Source organism: Plectropomus leopardus, chromosome 9 (assembly GCF_008729295.1).
Source record: "Plectropomus leopardus isolate mb chromosome 9, YSFRI_Pleo_2.0, whole genome shotgun sequence".
In the NCBI taxonomy this organism is placed as follows: domain Eukaryota; kingdom Metazoa; phylum Chordata; class Actinopteri; order Perciformes; family Serranidae; genus Plectropomus; species Plectropomus leopardus.
The window spans coordinates 25890552-25909213 of NC_056471.1; the positions used below are offsets into that span (position 1 = coordinate 25890552).

General features: G+C 39.2%; 1 protein-coding gene across 1 annotated transcript; it reads left to right on the top strand.

Moving 5' to 3' along the window:
• The first annotated feature begins 730 nt into the window (after positions 1 to 730).
• Positions 731 to 16840, top strand: gpc2 (glypican 2). The gene is made up of 11 exons (XM_042493452.1): positions 731 to 920; positions 2612 to 2770; positions 5066 to 5200; positions 8429 to 8604; positions 8719 to 8799; positions 9971 to 10136; positions 11308 to 11438; positions 12122 to 12268; positions 13883 to 14019; positions 14948 to 15120; positions 16228 to 16840. The coding sequence occupies exons 1-11, from the start codon at positions 743 to 745 to the stop codon at positions 16506 to 16508; spliced, it is 1764 nt and encodes a 587-aa protein (XP_042349386.1). The 5' UTR covers positions 731 to 742; the 3' UTR covers positions 16509 to 16840.
• Positions 16841 to 18662: the final 1822 nt, after the last annotated feature.

The following is an 18662-nucleotide window of genomic DNA, read 5'->3' on the forward strand; positions in this document are numbered from 1 at the left end:
TCCTCTATAAAAAATGAAATTAACACTAAATAAAACAATTTAAGGAACTTAAGAAGTTGAAGATTGCCACTACATTTAATTAAATATTTTTAGGAACTGCTCATTTAGTTAGATTATTACAATTGTATTGTCTTGTTTTATCAGTATTCACTCAATTTCACCAAATTTAGCCTATATCTGCTATTTCATTTTACACTTTAAAACCTACTTCATACATGCATTTTTACTCTGGTTTGTGTCTTTTAAATCTTGTCATCATTCCATTTTAGGATTTATTTAAAGCTTTTTCATTTGCCTTTTTGAGGAAAAAAAAAACAACCTGCCTTTACTTTTATTTTGAAATCAGTGTCTTTTTCCGGTGTCCTCCTGCTCAGTCCTGTTCACTTGTCTCAGCTGAGGCTGTTAGATGAGGCTGAGGGACGGGAGTGCCCCATTCACACTCCCTCTACATTTACGTACAACAGCGGATCTCCCAGGAAGGACACATTAACTGGACACGGTGGATGGAGACATATGTGTGATATAAAAACCAGCCCGGATGCATCTGTCCACTGCACTTATCTGGAAAACTATGACTCTTTTAAAAGACTGACGATTTGGGATACTGTTTCTACTTTTGCGTGCATCTAAATTTATTCATTCATTTATTTATAAAAAGGGGCAGCACCCGTCTGGTTTTATATAAACCCGCCCTCTCCCTGCTGTAGCCTATTTTTTCTTTCTTCTGAGTGCTGCGGTGAGGATGGATACCCGGCTATCTCCCCCCAGGTACCCGCTGCTGGTGCTGCTCTGCGCGGTGTGCGCGCTGTCGGGGACCCGGAGCCCCGCGGCTGCTGCGGGGAGGAGCTGCGCCGACACCCGGCAGGTGTACGCGGAGAAGGGGTACAGCACTGGCACCGCTCCGCTTACTCAAATATCCGGTAAGACTCTGTATTTCACCTGTGGTGGGAATTAAAAAAAAAAACACCCACATGTAAACAATTAAAAAAAAAAAAACCCATGCATAACAGTGCCATCTTTATATGTTGGGGAATATGTGCCTTTATTTAGGCTTATAATAAAATTTGAGAAGAAATGTGCGTCAACATGCTTTAGTTACTCTCAGTAGGGACATAAAAAACACATTAAGGTCACTATAAACTGGCTGCTCACCACCACAAATTATTTATTATGGCAGCATGAGTCATACTACAGCAGAAAAATCCAATTTAACAACAAACACACTGCAAATAATGCTAGAAAAGTCTGATCTAAAAGTATAAGGTGGCACAAAACTCACTCATAGACCACATGAGACACAATGTAGGAATATCATAGTGAGTTTTTCCTCCAGAGAAACAATACAGGGGTGGTTTAAAACAAATTACACCCGCCCCCTCCTCCCCTCTGTGCTGTTTAAATAGGATGATTAAGGGGATGAGCAAATTGCCAACACCAATGCAACAAAGAACCTCGCCCCTAATTAGTCTTTGCCTACTGGCTCACTGTTAAATCCCTGCATATACCCACAGGCTCTGTTCACTGGTGATAATCTTATCTGCTGAATGAAAGCAAACTGTTGTATTTTGGATGATTTTAAGTTTTGGTGAGAGGGTGGGACGATGGAGGAGAGAGAGGGACATTTGTGTGGGTGTCTGACAAAGTGATGGTGGACTGGAGTGTCTGAAGATACTTCTTGGTGGTTCAGTTTTGCATTTAAATCAGTGAGTGTGTGTTTCTCTCACACCGACATGAAGCTTTCACTAAAACAAAGTACAATTTGTGAGAGAAATGTGTGTGAAATTGCAGATCTCAAGTGTGTGAGGGTTTATTTTGTGGTAATTTAGCTCTGTGTGTGAGTCAACTGCAATATTGATTGATTTTCTCTCTCTCTGTGTGTGTGTGTGTGTGTGTGTGTGTGTGTGTTGGGGTATTGCTGCCTGAGTCTTGGCTCACCGTCCCGTGGGCCAGGGGAGCAGATGGCCGGGAGAGCGAAGGATGAAGAGAGGCAGTTTAGAAATGGAAATAGAGGGATGAGAGAGGGCTAATAGTGAGACACACAGAGAGAACAAAAGAGGCAGAGGGGAACATGGGCGAGGGTGGTGTAGTTGGGAGAGTTTTCACTGTATTAACAGCAGCAATATTCATGTTATATATAAAACTGCAGAAACAAAAGAATTCAAACCTTTTCCCCCCATTCAGTGTTTTTTTTCCCTTTCTCCCCTGGTTGTCGTTTGCATATCATTACCTCTGACATATCAAAGACCCAACCTGAGCTGACAAAGAAAGACAGATTGAAGCTGAATAATTCATGCAGGGAAATTACAATTTTCTATCACACCCTTATCTTTAATAAGATTTCCCCACAGAAACTGAACAGACCAATGAGTGGAGGAATTAAGTTTTAGAAACATCTGCTCTGACCTGATAAAAGACTCACTGCAGTTACTGGGAATAGGCACTTTTTGTTGAGGTATTGATAATAACTTCATTTTAACAGCACCCTTTAGGGCTTCTATTAAAACCTACATGATGTTTATGATTAAACCATGATAATCTAATTTCTGCACACATGATTCTAAACATCTCACTTTTCTTTTGCTTCTGGCCTGGTTTTACCTCCGTCTTCTAGGTGAGCACCTGCGACTCTGTCCTCAGGACTACACCTGCTGCTCCAGTCAGATGGAGGAGACACTGGCGCTGCAGAGCGAGAGGGACTTCCTCAAGGCCGTCGAGGAGAACAGCCAGTTCCTTTTGACTACTTTCACCCAGAGGCACCGCAGGTTTGATGGTGAGAAGCTGACTGAAAGACAAGTTATTGTGTTAAACTCAAAAATTACTTAAGATTGGATAAAAAAACATTCTTATTGAAGCCACACTTGGGACACTTTAATGAATAAAAAGGGACACAAACTGAACTGTGCTTGACCTCGTCTCACCCTTGTTATCTGCCGAGTTAGTGGCGATGAGTGACAGCTGATTAAAAACTAATACAGGATCTCCGACGGCACAGTTCCTCTCAGATGGGCCGATATGTGAGCCACAAAATTGACTCTGAAAGCTAAAAGCACTGTGGTGCATGCATATTGCAAAGATCCTCACATGGTTCTTATATATGATTAATCAACACACAAGAGCTGCAAAAATTTAAGAAGTATCCGAGCACTGTAAGTAAGGCAACAAGGCCGTTCATAGTGCTTTACATAAAACATCAAAAACAGACAAAATGCAAAAGAAACACAGTCTAACTTATTTAAATGTCTCCCCGTCTGTTCCTGTATTATGACGTTAAGTAATGTCTCAGTGACCTTTACCTTTAACTTTCAACCACCAAAAGCTAAACAGTTCATTTTTGAGTGGATGTTTTTTTTGCCAAATGTGAAGAAACTCTCTCAAGGCTTTCTTAAGATGTATTACATGTCCACAAGAAAGAGATGGATGCAAGATCAAGGTAACCTTGACCTTAGACCTATGGCCACGAAAATCAGTTCAACCTTTTGTGCCAGATTTGAAGAAATTCCCACAGGTGTTCTTGAGATACAGTCTTTATGAGAATGCAGTGGGTGAGGTCACAGTGGCATTGACCTTTAACCTGTGACCACCAAATTCAAAGTAGTTCATCCTTGACTTAAAGGACGGATGTACAGACAAATGAACGAATATACGGACAACCAGAAACCATAATGCCTCTGATCATGGCTATCATTGGCATGGAGGCATGAAAACAAGCTGAAATAAAACTAGACAGCTATAAAATCGAGAATAAAAGTTACATTTTAGCGAAAGAAATGAGTAATTATTTGATTTATAAAAGGCAGCTACAAGAAAGGTGTTCAGCCTCCCTTTAAAAGAGCAGAGTTACAGCAAACTTGCCATTTTCTGGTAGTTTGCTCCAAATACGGGGTGCATAAAAACTCAACGCTGCCTCTCTATGTTTAGTTTTGACTCTGGGGACACAAAGCAGAGCAGTTCTGGATCTGAAATGTATTTTGGCTCTTAAACATTCTGTGTTTTTTAAACCAAAAGTTGTATTTTGGACTCAGATCTCTGACAGACATTGAGTATTGTACTTTCATAAAGTTACTGGACTTACAAAAGATATATTATAGAAATAATGGTCATAACTGAAGCAGCAGAGGTCAAGATGTCCTGATTTTTAGTCAATAGTACACGTTATGCTCCAGAAAAACTGGATCCTATGTTTCCCATAACATAACCTGATTTGATTTCTTTCAAAAACGTGGGAGGAGGGTATCAAGAAACATAGTAAGACATGGCCCAAAAATTAGAAAAAAAAGTAAAACATTTACGTGAAAATTTAATAATAATAATAATAATAATGATGATAAAAAAATGTCTGAAAAAGTGCTGACAAAAATATAATAAAATAATATATATAATACATGCTCTGGACATTTTTCCCCTACTTTCTTGGATATTTTTATAATTCCAACCTTTAAAAAACAAAAAAAAAACCTTTTTTTAATTTTCAGCACATTTTCTTGTCACTTTTTATTAATATTTTGCCATTTGTAGGACATTTTTGCCAAGTTGATCATTGCCTTTTACCCCCCATGTTTCAGAAAATAATCAAACCAATCTGCTTAGGTTTCAAAGGGTTAAATAAATGGTCAGTGTGGGGAAACCTACCCAGACAGCGTTAGTGACTGTATTTCAGAGATTTCAGCCCACGTTGTCTCAGATTCCTTATACATGGCTGTAGGTTTGTAGCAGCCGAAGCATTAGAGCTGAATTTACACTTTCTCCTCCTACCTGCTGTGGACTGCTATCACCTTTTTTTTCTCTCCCTCCTCATCCTTTTATATAATGTACACGATGAATCATTTGAGGATGCTGAAGGAGTGGGAGCTTGCCTATGAGTCCTAAAGTCCTAAATAGAGTACACGTTGTTACACTCATTTACCAGTGTGCAGGATCTGATGTAACTGTCCCTGTGAGCTGTTCTTCTTGGAGCGGTGGGGGTGACTGAGCGCCTACGTATGGAAAAACCTGGCCAAGATATTAGAAGAAAAGAAGGTGGGTGACAGATTCATATCTAATCTGTGCTGTTCCCGTCTGTCTGCAGAGTTCTTCAGAGAGCTGATAGACTTATCGGAGAAGTCTATGAACCAAATGTTCACCAAGACCTACGGCCGGCTCTTCACGCAGAACGCACTCGTCTTCCAGGAGCTGTTTGTGGAGCTGCGCAGATATTATTCTGGTTAGTTTAATCACTTTATCCACCATAAAAAAAAATCTTACGTTTCAGATGGTCTAATGGTCTTTGCAAAGTGATACCAGTTGGCTTGAATTTGACATAAAAACAATTAAATCAGGGGTGTCTCAGCGGTTTCGTGGGTCTGTTTCAAACGTTTAAATGCGACTGTCCCCATACTTCCATGCCTCCTTGGCACCAGAGGAAAGAGTCGAAAAGGAAAGACAACAACAAGCAAAGCAGCGGTGGAGGAGGTCATAATAATGTCCCTTTTAACAGAGGCAGCGCACTGATGTATTAGGAATCTGGATACAGCCATGGAAGCAGGGCCTTGTTCTGCTCATTGGTGCATGAAGCAAAAAAAGCTCTTTTTCCGGGTGTAGAATACACAGATCTTTTGGCCCATAAGGCCAAGCTCCCAGGAAATGCACCAGGCTCTAATGCAAATTTTACATATTGGCCAAAAGTGGAATTACACCATCTGGGTTGGTCATGTAATGCTCACTGGCCCAGAAAGACTTTTCCCCATTGACTTACTACTGGAGGTCTGTGTCACTGCCGGCAGAAGTTATCTGCTCAGGCACGCTCAGGCATCTATCTATCTTACAAATCTTATTTACTTATTTTACATGGAGATGGGTTAGCAATGTACAGCTTATATTTATATATCTATTTATTTTTCTTTTTAATGCAATGGCTTGGTATTGGAAGATATGCAAGTTCAGGTATCGGAATCAGTACCGGGAGAAAAAAAAGTAAATCCATCCATCTTTTATTGCATTCAATTAAAATAAGATGCTGTGTTTGTGAGTTCAGAGAAAACTATATTTGGTTAGCCTGGTTAAAGTTGGTAAGCATGGTGAAGTAGTCGGGTAAAGAGCTATGATGGTGCCTTGGTGCAGTGTCGGTTTGTTGTTTTATCAGTCCGCATCCCTGTTGTGGTATATCCACAGCCGCTCTGGGCAGCAGAAAAGAGGCAGCATTGTCATTTGAGGAGAACTGAAATGCCAAGAAGATTGGGAAAAAAAAGATAGAGGACTGGAATCCCACGGACGACTGTTTCTATTTCTGTTCCAGATTGTTCCGTTTTGGCATGACAGCCGTTCGCTGGCGAGTCTGTCTGCAGGCTGTTGCTGCTTAGTCAACCTGTCTTTGTCTGCCAAACAGCATGTATGGCTAATTTGAGGCTGAATTGTAGACTACAGATTGGAGAGTCGCATATTCGGGGTTTGTCTGCCAGTTGACTAATGCACAGAGGCGGACAAGCACCAAAACACATTAAAAGGGAAAAATTAAAAGAGGAAACACAACATTTTATGCTAGCGTTGTGTTTAACAGACAAAACTGACATCAAAGGAGCAACACTGATTTGTGTTTGTTGCCTATTGGCTTTATGTGGTGGGTTTAATAAAATCTGTCAAGATGTTTTTAGTTTATTTGATTACAACATCCTGTAGCAGCTTGTATTTTGAATAGTGTTGCTTCTATGCACAATACGCAATTCATTTTTATTGACAGAGCAAGAGTTCACCCATTAATGAAAATTTACCCTCAGTTGGTGCCGCATTAAGCCATGATAAATGTGGTTTGTCCCCATAATTAACTTCATCTCAGCTTTGTCCCATACCATTAAATTTGGTGGAATTGTCCAGAACTCACCAGTTTATATTTTATTAAAGCTTAAATTAATTAATTAATTAATTAATTAGCGTAATTAGGGAATGGATGCTTTAAGTGGCAGGTTGGTGACATCTATTTACAAGTCGCTATCACGGGGTGGTTAGTATACGTAACCATGGCATAGACCTAGATTCAAAAAGTAAAGGCGAAACAGTTACTGTTGATATTTGAATGTGTTTTCAGTTCATTTAAGTGAACTGTAAAGTTTAGGTCGCCTAAAACAGTCTTGTTCAGCATTTGGTTGTCCATCTGGACTTGGATATTCAGATTTTCTTTCACTAGCTAAAATTGGCATTAGAATAAGCGTTGTCACAGTTTAACATAGCTGTCAATGCAATGTGCTAACAAAGTTAGCAGCTAACGTTAGGGCTAGCTCCACCCTCTTGTCCAAATATAAAATAGTCACTTCTGGCTCCAAAATCCAATATGGCGACAGCTGAAATGCCAAACTCAAGGCCTCAAAATGAGTAGGCCTCAAAACCAATAGGTGGCATCACTAAAGTTGTTCTGTTACTGATACCACTATGGGAAATGCCTTCGATGTCACCTACAATGTTGAATTGGGTCGACTATGCAGGTCGATGTACCGCCTACATATCATGCACTTTATTAATAAACATTAAAGTGGGTTCACACCCGGATAAAATAGCAGTTTCCTTGAAATCAAAGAATAAAAATTTGCAAAGAAGAATTGATTTCCAGTTAACAGCGTAGCAATTCTTCTGGAGCTTCATGTAGCTATTTGTTTAGGTTAAACTTGAGCCCAGCCATACAACAACGACAACTGTCTCACATTGATACAAGGTTAGTAGTATACACTACAGCTGTTAATTCTTATTATTTACTTTTTTAAGGCAATGGCATTGGATTATTACTTGGTATTGGCTAATACGCAAATTTGGGTACTGGAATCGATATCAGGAAAAAAAATAGTCTTGGAACCTCTTTAAACGTCATGGTGGCCATAATTTGTCCATAATTTTATACAGTCTATGGAGCAAACTCTGTGTTTGGTGGGTTTACTTTAACATAAGCATAATTGCAGCTCACTGTTTAAAGATATGGCGCTAATACGCTGCTCTTTCTTTCAAAACGTCCTGCAGTAACAATAACTTTGTCAGATATTGGAAATTGTTATATCGTGATATGAAATAAACAGTGTTTTTTCCTGATTTTGAAGGTAGCATTACAGTAAAGTGATGTACTTTTCTCAACTTATCAGGCAGTTCTACTTGTTTTCAATTGCCTTTACCCACTTAGTCATTATATCTACATTACTAATTATTATTAATCAGAAACAGAATTGTGTGTATATTTTCTCAAAGTATCAATGGTCATTCCTACAGTATTGTCACATCAAAGAGGGAATAAGGTGAAAAAAATTCTAATGTTCACTTCTGTCTCCCATTTCTAGCATTAATAAAATGCTACTGAGGAGATTATAAAATATCGAGATATATATCGTGTATCGAGATGCAGCCTAAAAATATTGCAATATAATTTTCAGCTCATATCGCTCAGCCCTAATTCTGACAGCTGCTCTTGTGTCCACAGGGGGCAGCATCAGTCTGTCGGAGGTTCTCTCAGACTTCTGGTCCAGACTGGTGGAGCGAGTCTTCTCTCTGGTGAACCCCCAGTATCAGTTTAGTGAGGACTACCTGGAGTGTGTCAGCAAACATGCTGAGCAGCTGCAGCCGTTTGGGGATGTGCCCCGCAGACTGCGCGTACAAGTATGTGATTTATGATAAATACTTAAACATGGCTTCAGTACAGAATAACTGTATTTACAGTTTCACAGAGTGATTGATTTACTTTATTGTGTTTTCTTTACTTTTTAAATTCAGGTGTCGAGGGGTTTCATTGCAGCCAGAGCTTTATCTCAGGGCTTGGCTACTGGTCGGGATATTGTTAACAAAGCAACAAAGGTGAGTTGTTCATCGTTCTGCTGTCAAAACTGCACTGGCACAATTCTTATGTAACCGTTTCTAGCCTAATTTTCCTTTACAATGATATACATCTCTATTTTTAAAGTGGAAATACGCAAGTTTTTTACTTTAACTTATCACAATGATGTAAATGTTCATTGCATAATGTCTTGGCTATAGAATAATGACACCATTGGCGTTAAGACTGGTTTCATACAAGCCTCATTTTCTATGCAATTCTGTCTGCCACCTCTCCTGGGAAAATGAGAGCTTGATTTGCATCAAAGGTGTCAACAATTCTGCAACCAAAACAAGAAGGGGATAGCACTTTTGTTTTTCTGTGGTTGCTATTTGTAGCTATCCCACTTACCAAAGAGTATCAGTGTAAATTCTTTGCAGTTATTAATGTATTTATGGAAACTGTGATTGTGCGGAATATGATCCGTTTGTCTCCTCAAAACAATGTTGAAAAGAGCTTCACAAATATCAAACATAAGTTTGTAGATTCACCTTGTTCCCATGGTCAAAATGTGTCCGTATTAATTGAAGATTGTACATCTTAAATGACAAATCACAATTTGAAAGCCAAAAGCTGAGGTCTATGATCTGCAGTGGGTGGGCACTTTCTTCGGAATAAGATGGACTCTATTAGATCAGATCATTTGCTCAGGGCTGCAATTAACGATAAGTTTCATTATGAATTGTGTCAACTGTTTTCCCAATCTAAGTGTGTTGTAAAGATGCCAGAAGGTTTGAAAAATGCCCATTATAATTTCCCAAAGGCCAAGGTGACACACTTAAATTGCCTGTTGTATCTGAGGCACAATCCAAAACCCAAAGGATATTCAGTTTCCTATTATTATTTGACAAAGAAAAGAATTAAGTCCTCACATCTGAGAAGCTTGAACCAGAACATATTTGGCATTTATGCATTAAAATGTCTATTATTTGATTATCAAAACAGCTGCAGATTAATTTTCTGTTAATTAAGCTATACTTTTGTTGCTCTTATCCTTTTTAGTATCAACAAATTACAGAATCTTTAGCTAAAATAAGAAGGCTCTCCAACAGTCGCCACCACCGTGAAGTTCACTCATGTGCCTTTAAAGTAAATAATGTTCATATATTCTTCTTTTCATAACTCTTTGACCCACTGCTTTGTGTTTTTCAGCTGACTGCAGATTCAGAGTGCGTGCGTGGCCTGATGCGTCAGTGGTACTGCCCTCTGTGTCGAGGTATGCCCTCCCTGCGGCCCTGCCACTCCCTGTGCCTTAACGTGATGAAAGGCTGCTTAGCCAATCAGGGCGACCTGGACACCGAATGGAACAATTTCATTGGTGGGTGAAGAACACATTTTAAAATACCTTTTGTTGTTGTGTGAGTGGGTTTAGGGTCAGGTGCACAACACACACAGCATTTGTTAATAATGAAAATATTAACATTTGTATGTTGAGATATTCTGTGCTTACTCAGTGTAAAGAGAAGTAGGTTGGTGATATATGGAATAAACCAAACCTGAGAACATTTGGGATAATGAAATATAAATATGGTACCGAGAATTATGTTTTATATAATTTAGATTAAAAACAAAGATCCCAACGTGCTTAGCTGAGATCTGGTATTTTACCACTGATGATTGAAACTGGACAGTAAACAATTTAGAAAAAGAAATGCACACAGATTAAGGTGGATATTTAGGTATGAGACATTTGGATTAACTCATTATCTGGAGAAAATGTATATTTTTTATCCTTTGAGCACCACAGGCTGAGTGCCATGTAATTCCATTAAATTCAGGGGAGAACGCAGACATCTCTACAGCCGATTTCTCCAACATTCGGCAACTCGCAGCAAAACAATCTAGGCTAATAAAAGCACTACAGTTAAGAGAAAAAATGTGTATTTTTGATTTTGGGTTGAACTGTCCCTTCAAAAAAATAAAAGACACGTCATGGCCTAAATGACATTTAAAAGTCCTTTCAAAAAGACTGCTTTTATTGTCCGCTGTCACTCATTTAATTTCACTTCCTTTTCCCTCTAATGAATTCCTCCTCCATTAATCATTCATGCTTCTCTGCTCCTTCACAATTGATCTGTCCTCCTATGTTTCCTTTCCCCTTTCATCAAACACATACGTTGTTTCCTTTTTTTTCTCTTTTCATGTGCAGTGCGTCCTCTCACCTTTCATCACTGATGCATGTGCACGGCACCTATTTTACCCCCATTTACACTTTTTCTCCAACCAACAGTTCTCTTTATATGATTTTGGCCTCCTAATCTTGCTGTAACCTCATCCACAGATGTACATCAAATCTGCTCAGTTGTTTAGTCGTGGGGGAGACACAGGAAACCATTGCCTTGATGTTTATCAGGATCTAGAATAGGCCACCAACAAAGTTTTTTCTTTGCGTGCGACGCCAGACAATGAAAACTTTGGTGAAGGTAGTCATAGCAAACTTAATCACCCTGTCATCTCTACTTCTGTGTCTCCCCCTGTCCACCTATCAGATGCTCTGTACCTGGTCTCAGAGAAGCTGGAGGGGCCGTTCAACATGGAACTTGCAGCTGACTCCATCTCCGTGAAAGTGTCGGAGGCCATCATGCACATGCAGGAAAACAGCGTCAGCATCTCCACTAAGGCAAGAAAGAGCGCTCAAGCAGATGATCCTGCATTAAAATGATAAAATGAATATGGATATATCCTTTATTCCATTCCCGGGATTTTGCAGCTGTTCTTCTAGTACAGTGATAGTCAACTTACAGCCATGGGCCAAATCTGGGCCCTCATGGGGTGTCGGGTGGTCCTCTTACCGTTTCCTAAATTCAGAAAAAAAATAAAGTGATTCACATAGGGAATTGTTTTTGTACATGTAAGGTGCCAGAGTGCACAAAACAACATCAAAATAGAGATTATTTATCAAATAGGGTGCCAGTTGAGGATCCCCGACACCTCCCGACAGAAGTCCTAGCCAAGCCCCTAATATCCTTAAATCCTAAAAACGTTCCAAAATCTAATAAAAATCCTAAAATCTGAGAAACATCCTCAAATCCAGAAATGTCCTGAACTCCTAGGAGCATCCTCAAACCTGAGAAATGTCATAAAATATTAGAAACGCCCTAAAATCAGAGAATGGTCCTAAAATCAAAGAAGCATCCTAAAAATCTTTGAAATGTCCTAAAATCCTAGAAACATCTTAAAATCCTAGAAATGTCCTGAATCCTAGACACATACATGGAGTGTGCTGTGACTGGCCCCTGGCCTCCTGTAATTTTGTGGCCCCCAAGAGTGCTCATTAAATTGCTTTGTTGTTATTTACCTCAGGTGTTTCAAGGCTGTGGAAGCCCCAGGCCAGCTCCAGGACGGTCCAAACGCTCACCCAAAGAGTCAGGAGGCAACAGGAGGCCGTTCCGCACGTACAGTCCTGAGGAGAAACCCACCACTGCTGCAGGCACCAACCTGGACCGACTGGTGAGAAAAAAATATACCTTGTGTAAACCGGTTGAGGCAGCTACATACAGTACATATTTTAAATATACTAAATATAGCAGCAAACCATTATTTGCTATGTAAAGATATAGTGGCGTAATGGCATCCTGGGCAGAGAGTAAAGACCTCTGTGTATGTTGTAATCTGAGCTGCTCTGTAGTTTGTTGTGATAAGTTGGTCCAACTGCTGGCTAGCTCATCTCTGCTGCTTTAAACTGCGCTCATATGGCGGTTACCGCTGATATCGAGATAGCGCAGTGGTACAAGCATAACGCTCATCGATGGTTAACACCGTGAGCTCTGTCAGCACGGTTGCTGTTGTTTAGCACCTTTAGCTGCTAGCCTTTCCATCTCTTTTGTCTGCACTCATATGTACACAAAGCTTTGTGGAAACAAGGCGTAAACTCACTCTCTTTTACCCTTTTTACACACTCATGGGCTGGTTTGGCTTAGTTTGCTTTGGCACGACATCACAGCATGGCAGGGATTTTCGTCTCCATGACAACACTGCCAGATTTTTAAATCCTTGCTTAAAACATATTTTTATAGGGAAGTTTTTCATTTTAATGACTGAATAGTACATGTGTGGCATGGAAATTGTGTTTTGTTTCCTTTTGCTTCTCTTCGTGTCGTCTTCATGAATCTACACCTAAATAAGCGGGGAAGGGTGGCAGCTGTTATCTGTGACCAAAACAACGGCGAACTACATATGACTTATGTGGCTGGATTTGAAGAAGGAAGTTTTTACATCTAATTCACAGTAATTATGTTAACAAATGAAACATGTCTTGATTAAAATACAGACTTTGCTTTGTCTGAGTCAAAATGCGTTCAACTCCAAGAGGAGACTGAGTGAAAAGAACAAGACCTATCTCAAGTACTACAACACTACTCACAACACTAATTGTTATGTGCCAGAAAATCAACACAATGAGCTAAAAAATGCTAAAATGTAGTTTAAATCTGAGGGGTACTGCAGTCAGGAGATAATTATCTGCGGATTCATCATATCTGAGCATTTGTTTTCACAATACATTATATACTTTGACCCACTGTTTATATAACAATAGCGATTAGTGCAGCTGCAAGTACTTAAAAATGTTGTTTTGTGCAGGTCATATTATTGGGTTGAGTGTGATCTCAATATATGATGCTGAAACCGTAATAAAGAATGTCAGGAATGTTTGCTCTGTGCATGAGTCAGGATTCAGATATAGCAATTTGAGCAGAAAGCCAAGGCAGGACAAACCACAGTAATATAAGTCTAAGCTTGGTACAAGAAAGTAATAATACAGAGTGCAGCGGTCAGAGCCCAGACAGTCCTCCTGTGACCACAGAGCTGTATTGAAAGATAGAAAAATAAATGAAACCAAGAGCTGAGGAGGGAGGGAGAGGATGGGAGGCATTCATATCTATTTATGAAACATAAAAGACCTATGGTTTGAGAACTGACCCAGAGGCAGTGTCATGTCAGCTTCTGACTTTGGCCAACGTCAGCACTGCAGCTTCAATATGCTTTCTCCAACCAGCCATACCAAACAAGGATACTTTAAAACCAGGTCTGAGTCATATCCAATTTCTTTCCGCCTCCGTGCAGGTTACCGAGCTGAAGGAGCGACTGCGGCCCATGCGTGGCTTCTGGGTGTCCCTCCCACACACCATCTGCAACGATGAGAAGATGGCTGCCGACGTCACTAATGAGGACCGCTGCTGGAACGGGCAGACCCGGGGGAGGTGAGCGAGATCAGAGTGGAGGGGCGGAGGGAGGGGCTCGGTAGAGGTGGAGGAGGAGGAGTGAGTGATGGCGCAGAGGTGGAAGGATGCAACAGATGGAAGTAAGTTAATTTAATTTTGCCACCAACAGCCACCCACATGCTCTCTGCGTGGGTCTGGTTGCTTTTATTAACACAGAGACAGGCAAGTATTTGGGCTAATGTAGAGACACTGCAGGCCTGCGTGTGTGTGGTGAGAGCAAAAACTAGTCTGCATAATGAATCATTTGTGTTTGTGATGTTTTAGCTGCATCAGGAAACAGTTTTATGTAAAATAACAGCCACCTCAGCAGCTTTAACCACAAGGTGGGACTGCAGCCAAACATGTGCTGGTAGAAAATGTTATATTACTATGATTACTCCAATGCTGTATTGATACATAGACAGCAAGTATTGATTTAAAGACACATACATTATTAATATTGCAAATACAAATTAAACTCCTGGTAGCTTATAAAAATGAAATAAGTTGCTTTTTCAGTCCACTAACATTTTGCTGCAATAAATATGATGGAGGTGAGATGAACAGACTGAAAACTTTATCTTATTAAATGAAACAGATAATTTACAGTTGAAAAAGGATATATATATATCTCACACAATATCTCAATATATTTTATCACAATACTCATCATATCACAAATTGCAATAATATTGTAACGTACAGTATTCTGAGGCTTGTGGTGATTCCCACCCCTAATAATTACACTGGCCAAATGGAAAACATATTACACACATTAAAACTATAATATGCTTAAAACATAATTGCATTTAAATGATGTCCTCTTTATTATTTTTATTATTTCAAAAAGTGTATGTATATTTATAAATATATATACACGCACACACACGTATACAGTTTTTTAATAATGTGAACATGTGTGTCTCAGGTACCTGCCAGATGTGACGGGTGACGGGCTGGTCAGCCAGATCAACAACCCCGAGGTGGAAGTGGACATCGCCAGGCCGGATGTGAGGACCAGACAGCTGATCATGGAGCTGAGGGTGGTGACCAACAAACTGAGACAAGCTCAGAGTGGACAGGACATGGACTTCATGGACAGTCAGTCTATCTATTTGTGTACATCCTAAAAAAGAGCATTAAGCATTCATTAGCTATCTGCAATAACACAATGCGCTGAAATACATTTAGTACCCTACTTAGAAGAATACTTCAACGATTTATCAATGAATTACTCACCCTGTGTTGCACTGAACCTTTGTAGAAAACTTTTTCTTGCATCCTTCCAGTGCACAAAGAATCTTGACGGATCAATCGTTTATCCAGTTTTATGCTCAGTATTTCCAAAACAACAACCATTTCCACTATAACATTTACGATTTACAACAAATGAAAGAAAAACTTATAAACGTATGCAGCACCGTCACTGCATGTCTTCTAAAAGTGCTTGTTTTTGCCACTGACAGAGCCTGTTATTAAGAGTAAGATCCTTTTTGTTTTAACCAGAGCCAGATCCCAAATTACCATCACCAAACCCACCAGACTCCATTAAATTATACAGTAATTATAATGTGCATCAGTTGGTGATTGTTAGAGGGAAGGATTGCTGAAAATGATTTTGGGGCTGTTCCTGGTTAAACAAAATGAATCTTATTATTATTAAAAACATGGGGAAAAAAGCAATTAGCAACTTGGCACGAAACGTCCCACAACAAAAAAGACATTAAATGATTAAAAAAATTATTATTAAAAAAAAGATAGGAAAAAAAGACCAGAGACATATTTTTATAATTAGCATAATTATATATTCAAAAATATTTTACAGAAATATTCTAATTTTTAAGCTGTTTTTTTTTCCAGGTAATTCCCTTGTATGTTTGTTGACATTTTTTGTTTGCTTTATTACTTCTGGGTAATTTTATTGTACTTTTTGCTAATTTATTTCAACTTTTTTGGGTAATATCTTTTAAAGTTGCTCCTTGCCATCTGCCGATGTTTTGAAAGAAATCAAGCCAATTTACCCCAGTTTCAAAGGGTTAAGAAACATTTTCAAGAGGATTTTCACATTGTCATATTATTGCCTGTAGGTAAAGGATCTAAATGATTCCACCTTAAGTGTGATTTGTTAGACTTATAACATCATCATTAAATCTTATGTTTTGTTTCTGTTCACACGCATCAATTTTAAAATCTTTTTCCTTGTTCCAGGTGAGGAGGGCAGTGGCTCAGGAGGCGGAGATCAGGGTGAAAGGTACAATGATGACTGGCCCGGCTACGGGCCATACTCTCCGCCCTACAACAAACCACCTCGCAGTAACCCGGCAACCAACCCGGCAAAGCCGCCTCGAGTCCGAGAGAGAAATGGGTCTAAGTGGAACAGAAACAACGGTCATGGACGGGTCAGATCTGCAAGCAGCCAGCTCTCTTTCTCTCTGCTTCCTTTGTTGTCTTTGCCGTTCGTGGTCACTGTGGCCCCCATGTGGAGATAGCTGCTTACTACAGTCTGGAGGTTTTCTGTCATGCCGGAGTCTCAAGCACATTATGAAGAAAGAAAAGTCATTCCATTTGGTTACACCAGCAGAAAAAAAACAAGACAAAAACAGGCTAATTTAGCAATAATCAAAAACCTGTTTAAAGCACAAATAGATAGGTAAAGTGAATATTTTTCCTACAGCCCCAGCCACAAAAAAAGGCACTGTTGTACCAGGCATTGATGATTACAAACAATACTTAATGAGTACTGCCATTTTTTAGTGCCATTCGTTTGATGTATTGGAGTCTGGGTGCTGAATGGTTAATAGAGAAACAAAAAGTACAACAGCAGCAGGTGAATTGGAAGCATGTTTGGGCGATGAAGCTCGTGGTCTCGTGGTTTGCTGGTCTGTGAGAAGGAAATCAGTCGTGCTGGTTAAAAACAGTGTGGTTTCAGTTAGCAGCTGATTCAATCTGTTTGTTTGTTTGTTTGCTGCCTTTCTTGTTAAATTAAGTTAATTAATTTAATTGGTCTTGATTTCAGTTGGGTTGTGGTTAATTTCTCATCTTGTGGCAGTAGTAAGATTTAATTTACTCACTTAATTAAATCTCTGTATTTTGGCTTGGAGATTAAAAAAGTCGATAGTGTGACTCCTGATACCAAACAAGGGACTTACTTTGAATGTACCTGATTAATTTGCGGTTACTTGTGACGACAAGGATTTAATTAATGTAATATATTGATGTTTTTAATTTATTTGTAATATAATATTTCATCGTTTTTATTGTTATGATTTTTAAGGTTGTATGTTTTTATCTTTTAAATTAAGTGTTTGTCTTTAACTTTCTCTGGTGTAAATAAAGAAAATCAAGTTGTATTTGAACCAACAAAAAAACACTTAAAGGTCCGGTGTGTAAGATGTAGTGGCATGATCTAGTGGTGAGATGCAGAACTGAAATTTCTCCCATGTGCAAAGCGTGTGGGAGACCTGCGGTGGCTGTTGCCCTCCATGGAAGCGGATCCGTTCAGTATGTAGATATAAATGGCTCATTTTAAGTTAACGGAAACACAACAATGCTTATTTTCAGGTTATTATACACTAAAGAATACAGTCATGAATATTATATGTCATTTCTACCACTAGATTTCCTTTAAGACCTACACACTAGACCTTTAATTATGGTACAATTTTGGGCCACAAGACTGGCTTTCTAAGCCCTAACCAGAGATCGTTAAGGAGAAGTGTGTGTGTGAATGTGTGTGTTTGTACGATGCTTTCATATCGTCTGTTGTATGATCTGGTTTCAAGGTTCTGAGGTTGTGTCGAAAAGTTGTTGGGACGTTTTTTAATACAGTGTTTTTTTACTTATTTTTCCTAAAAGCAACAAAAGATGACGTAAACAGTGAGCTCATGTTGTGATGTAAAATCGGAACAAATGTTGATGGAATGAACTGAGAGACGATGGCTAATTTTCAAATGCTGAATGTGTTTTGATGACGATCTGCAAAGAATATTCAAGAAGGAAAAACAAAAATTGTGAGGAGTGATCATCCGTGAAAGGAGGGTGAACTTAATGGATTTGTTTGACATTTTGGGAAATGCACTTACTTGCCGAGAGTTAGATCAGAGGATCGATCCCACTTTCATGTATGTATGCTGTGAAGCAGCTGGTTAGCTTAGCAAATCTGTTATTTACGTATAAGTGTTTTTTAAAAAGGCCATAAATCGTGACAAATTGTGGTTTTGCACAGGATTACCTGCTGGACTTTTTCTAGGCTACAAGCAGTTGCCAAGTAACAAGCAGAATTTTCTGGTCTTGAGCTACAAATAGTGCAAAACATTACCTCTATAAAACTGCAGATTTTCATTTTTGTACTCCAATTTTGGTACAAATTAAACAGACAGGATATAACTTTAACTGGTGAGCTTTACAGTTAGCATTAAATATTGTCTGTACTTGCTTAACGGCTCAATAGCTGGCGTACTATCGTACAATATGGGGGATAATTGATTCGTTTCACTGAGGCGTCCACAGTTGCCGGCAATGGGTCAAAATACATTGCGCATGACAATTAAATATGGGGGAGAATTTCAATACAGCTATTATTTAAAGGGTCCTTCATAATCAAATGCTTTCAAAATACAAACGTTTGGCCACCATCCATTCGA

Coding starts and splice junctions, on each gene's coding strand:
- gpc2 (XM_042493452.1), top strand. CDS start 743: ATGGATACCCGGCTATCTCCCCCCAGGTACCCGCTGCTGGTGCTGCTC. Junction 2,771..5,065: donor GAGGCACCGCAGGTTTGATG/GTGAGAAGCTGA, acceptor GTCTGTCTGCAG/AGTTCTTCAGAGAGCTGATA. Junction 11,439..12,121: donor GCGTCAGCATCTCCACTAAG/GCAAGAAAGAGC, acceptor TATTTACCTCAG/GTGTTTCAAGGCTGTGGAAG.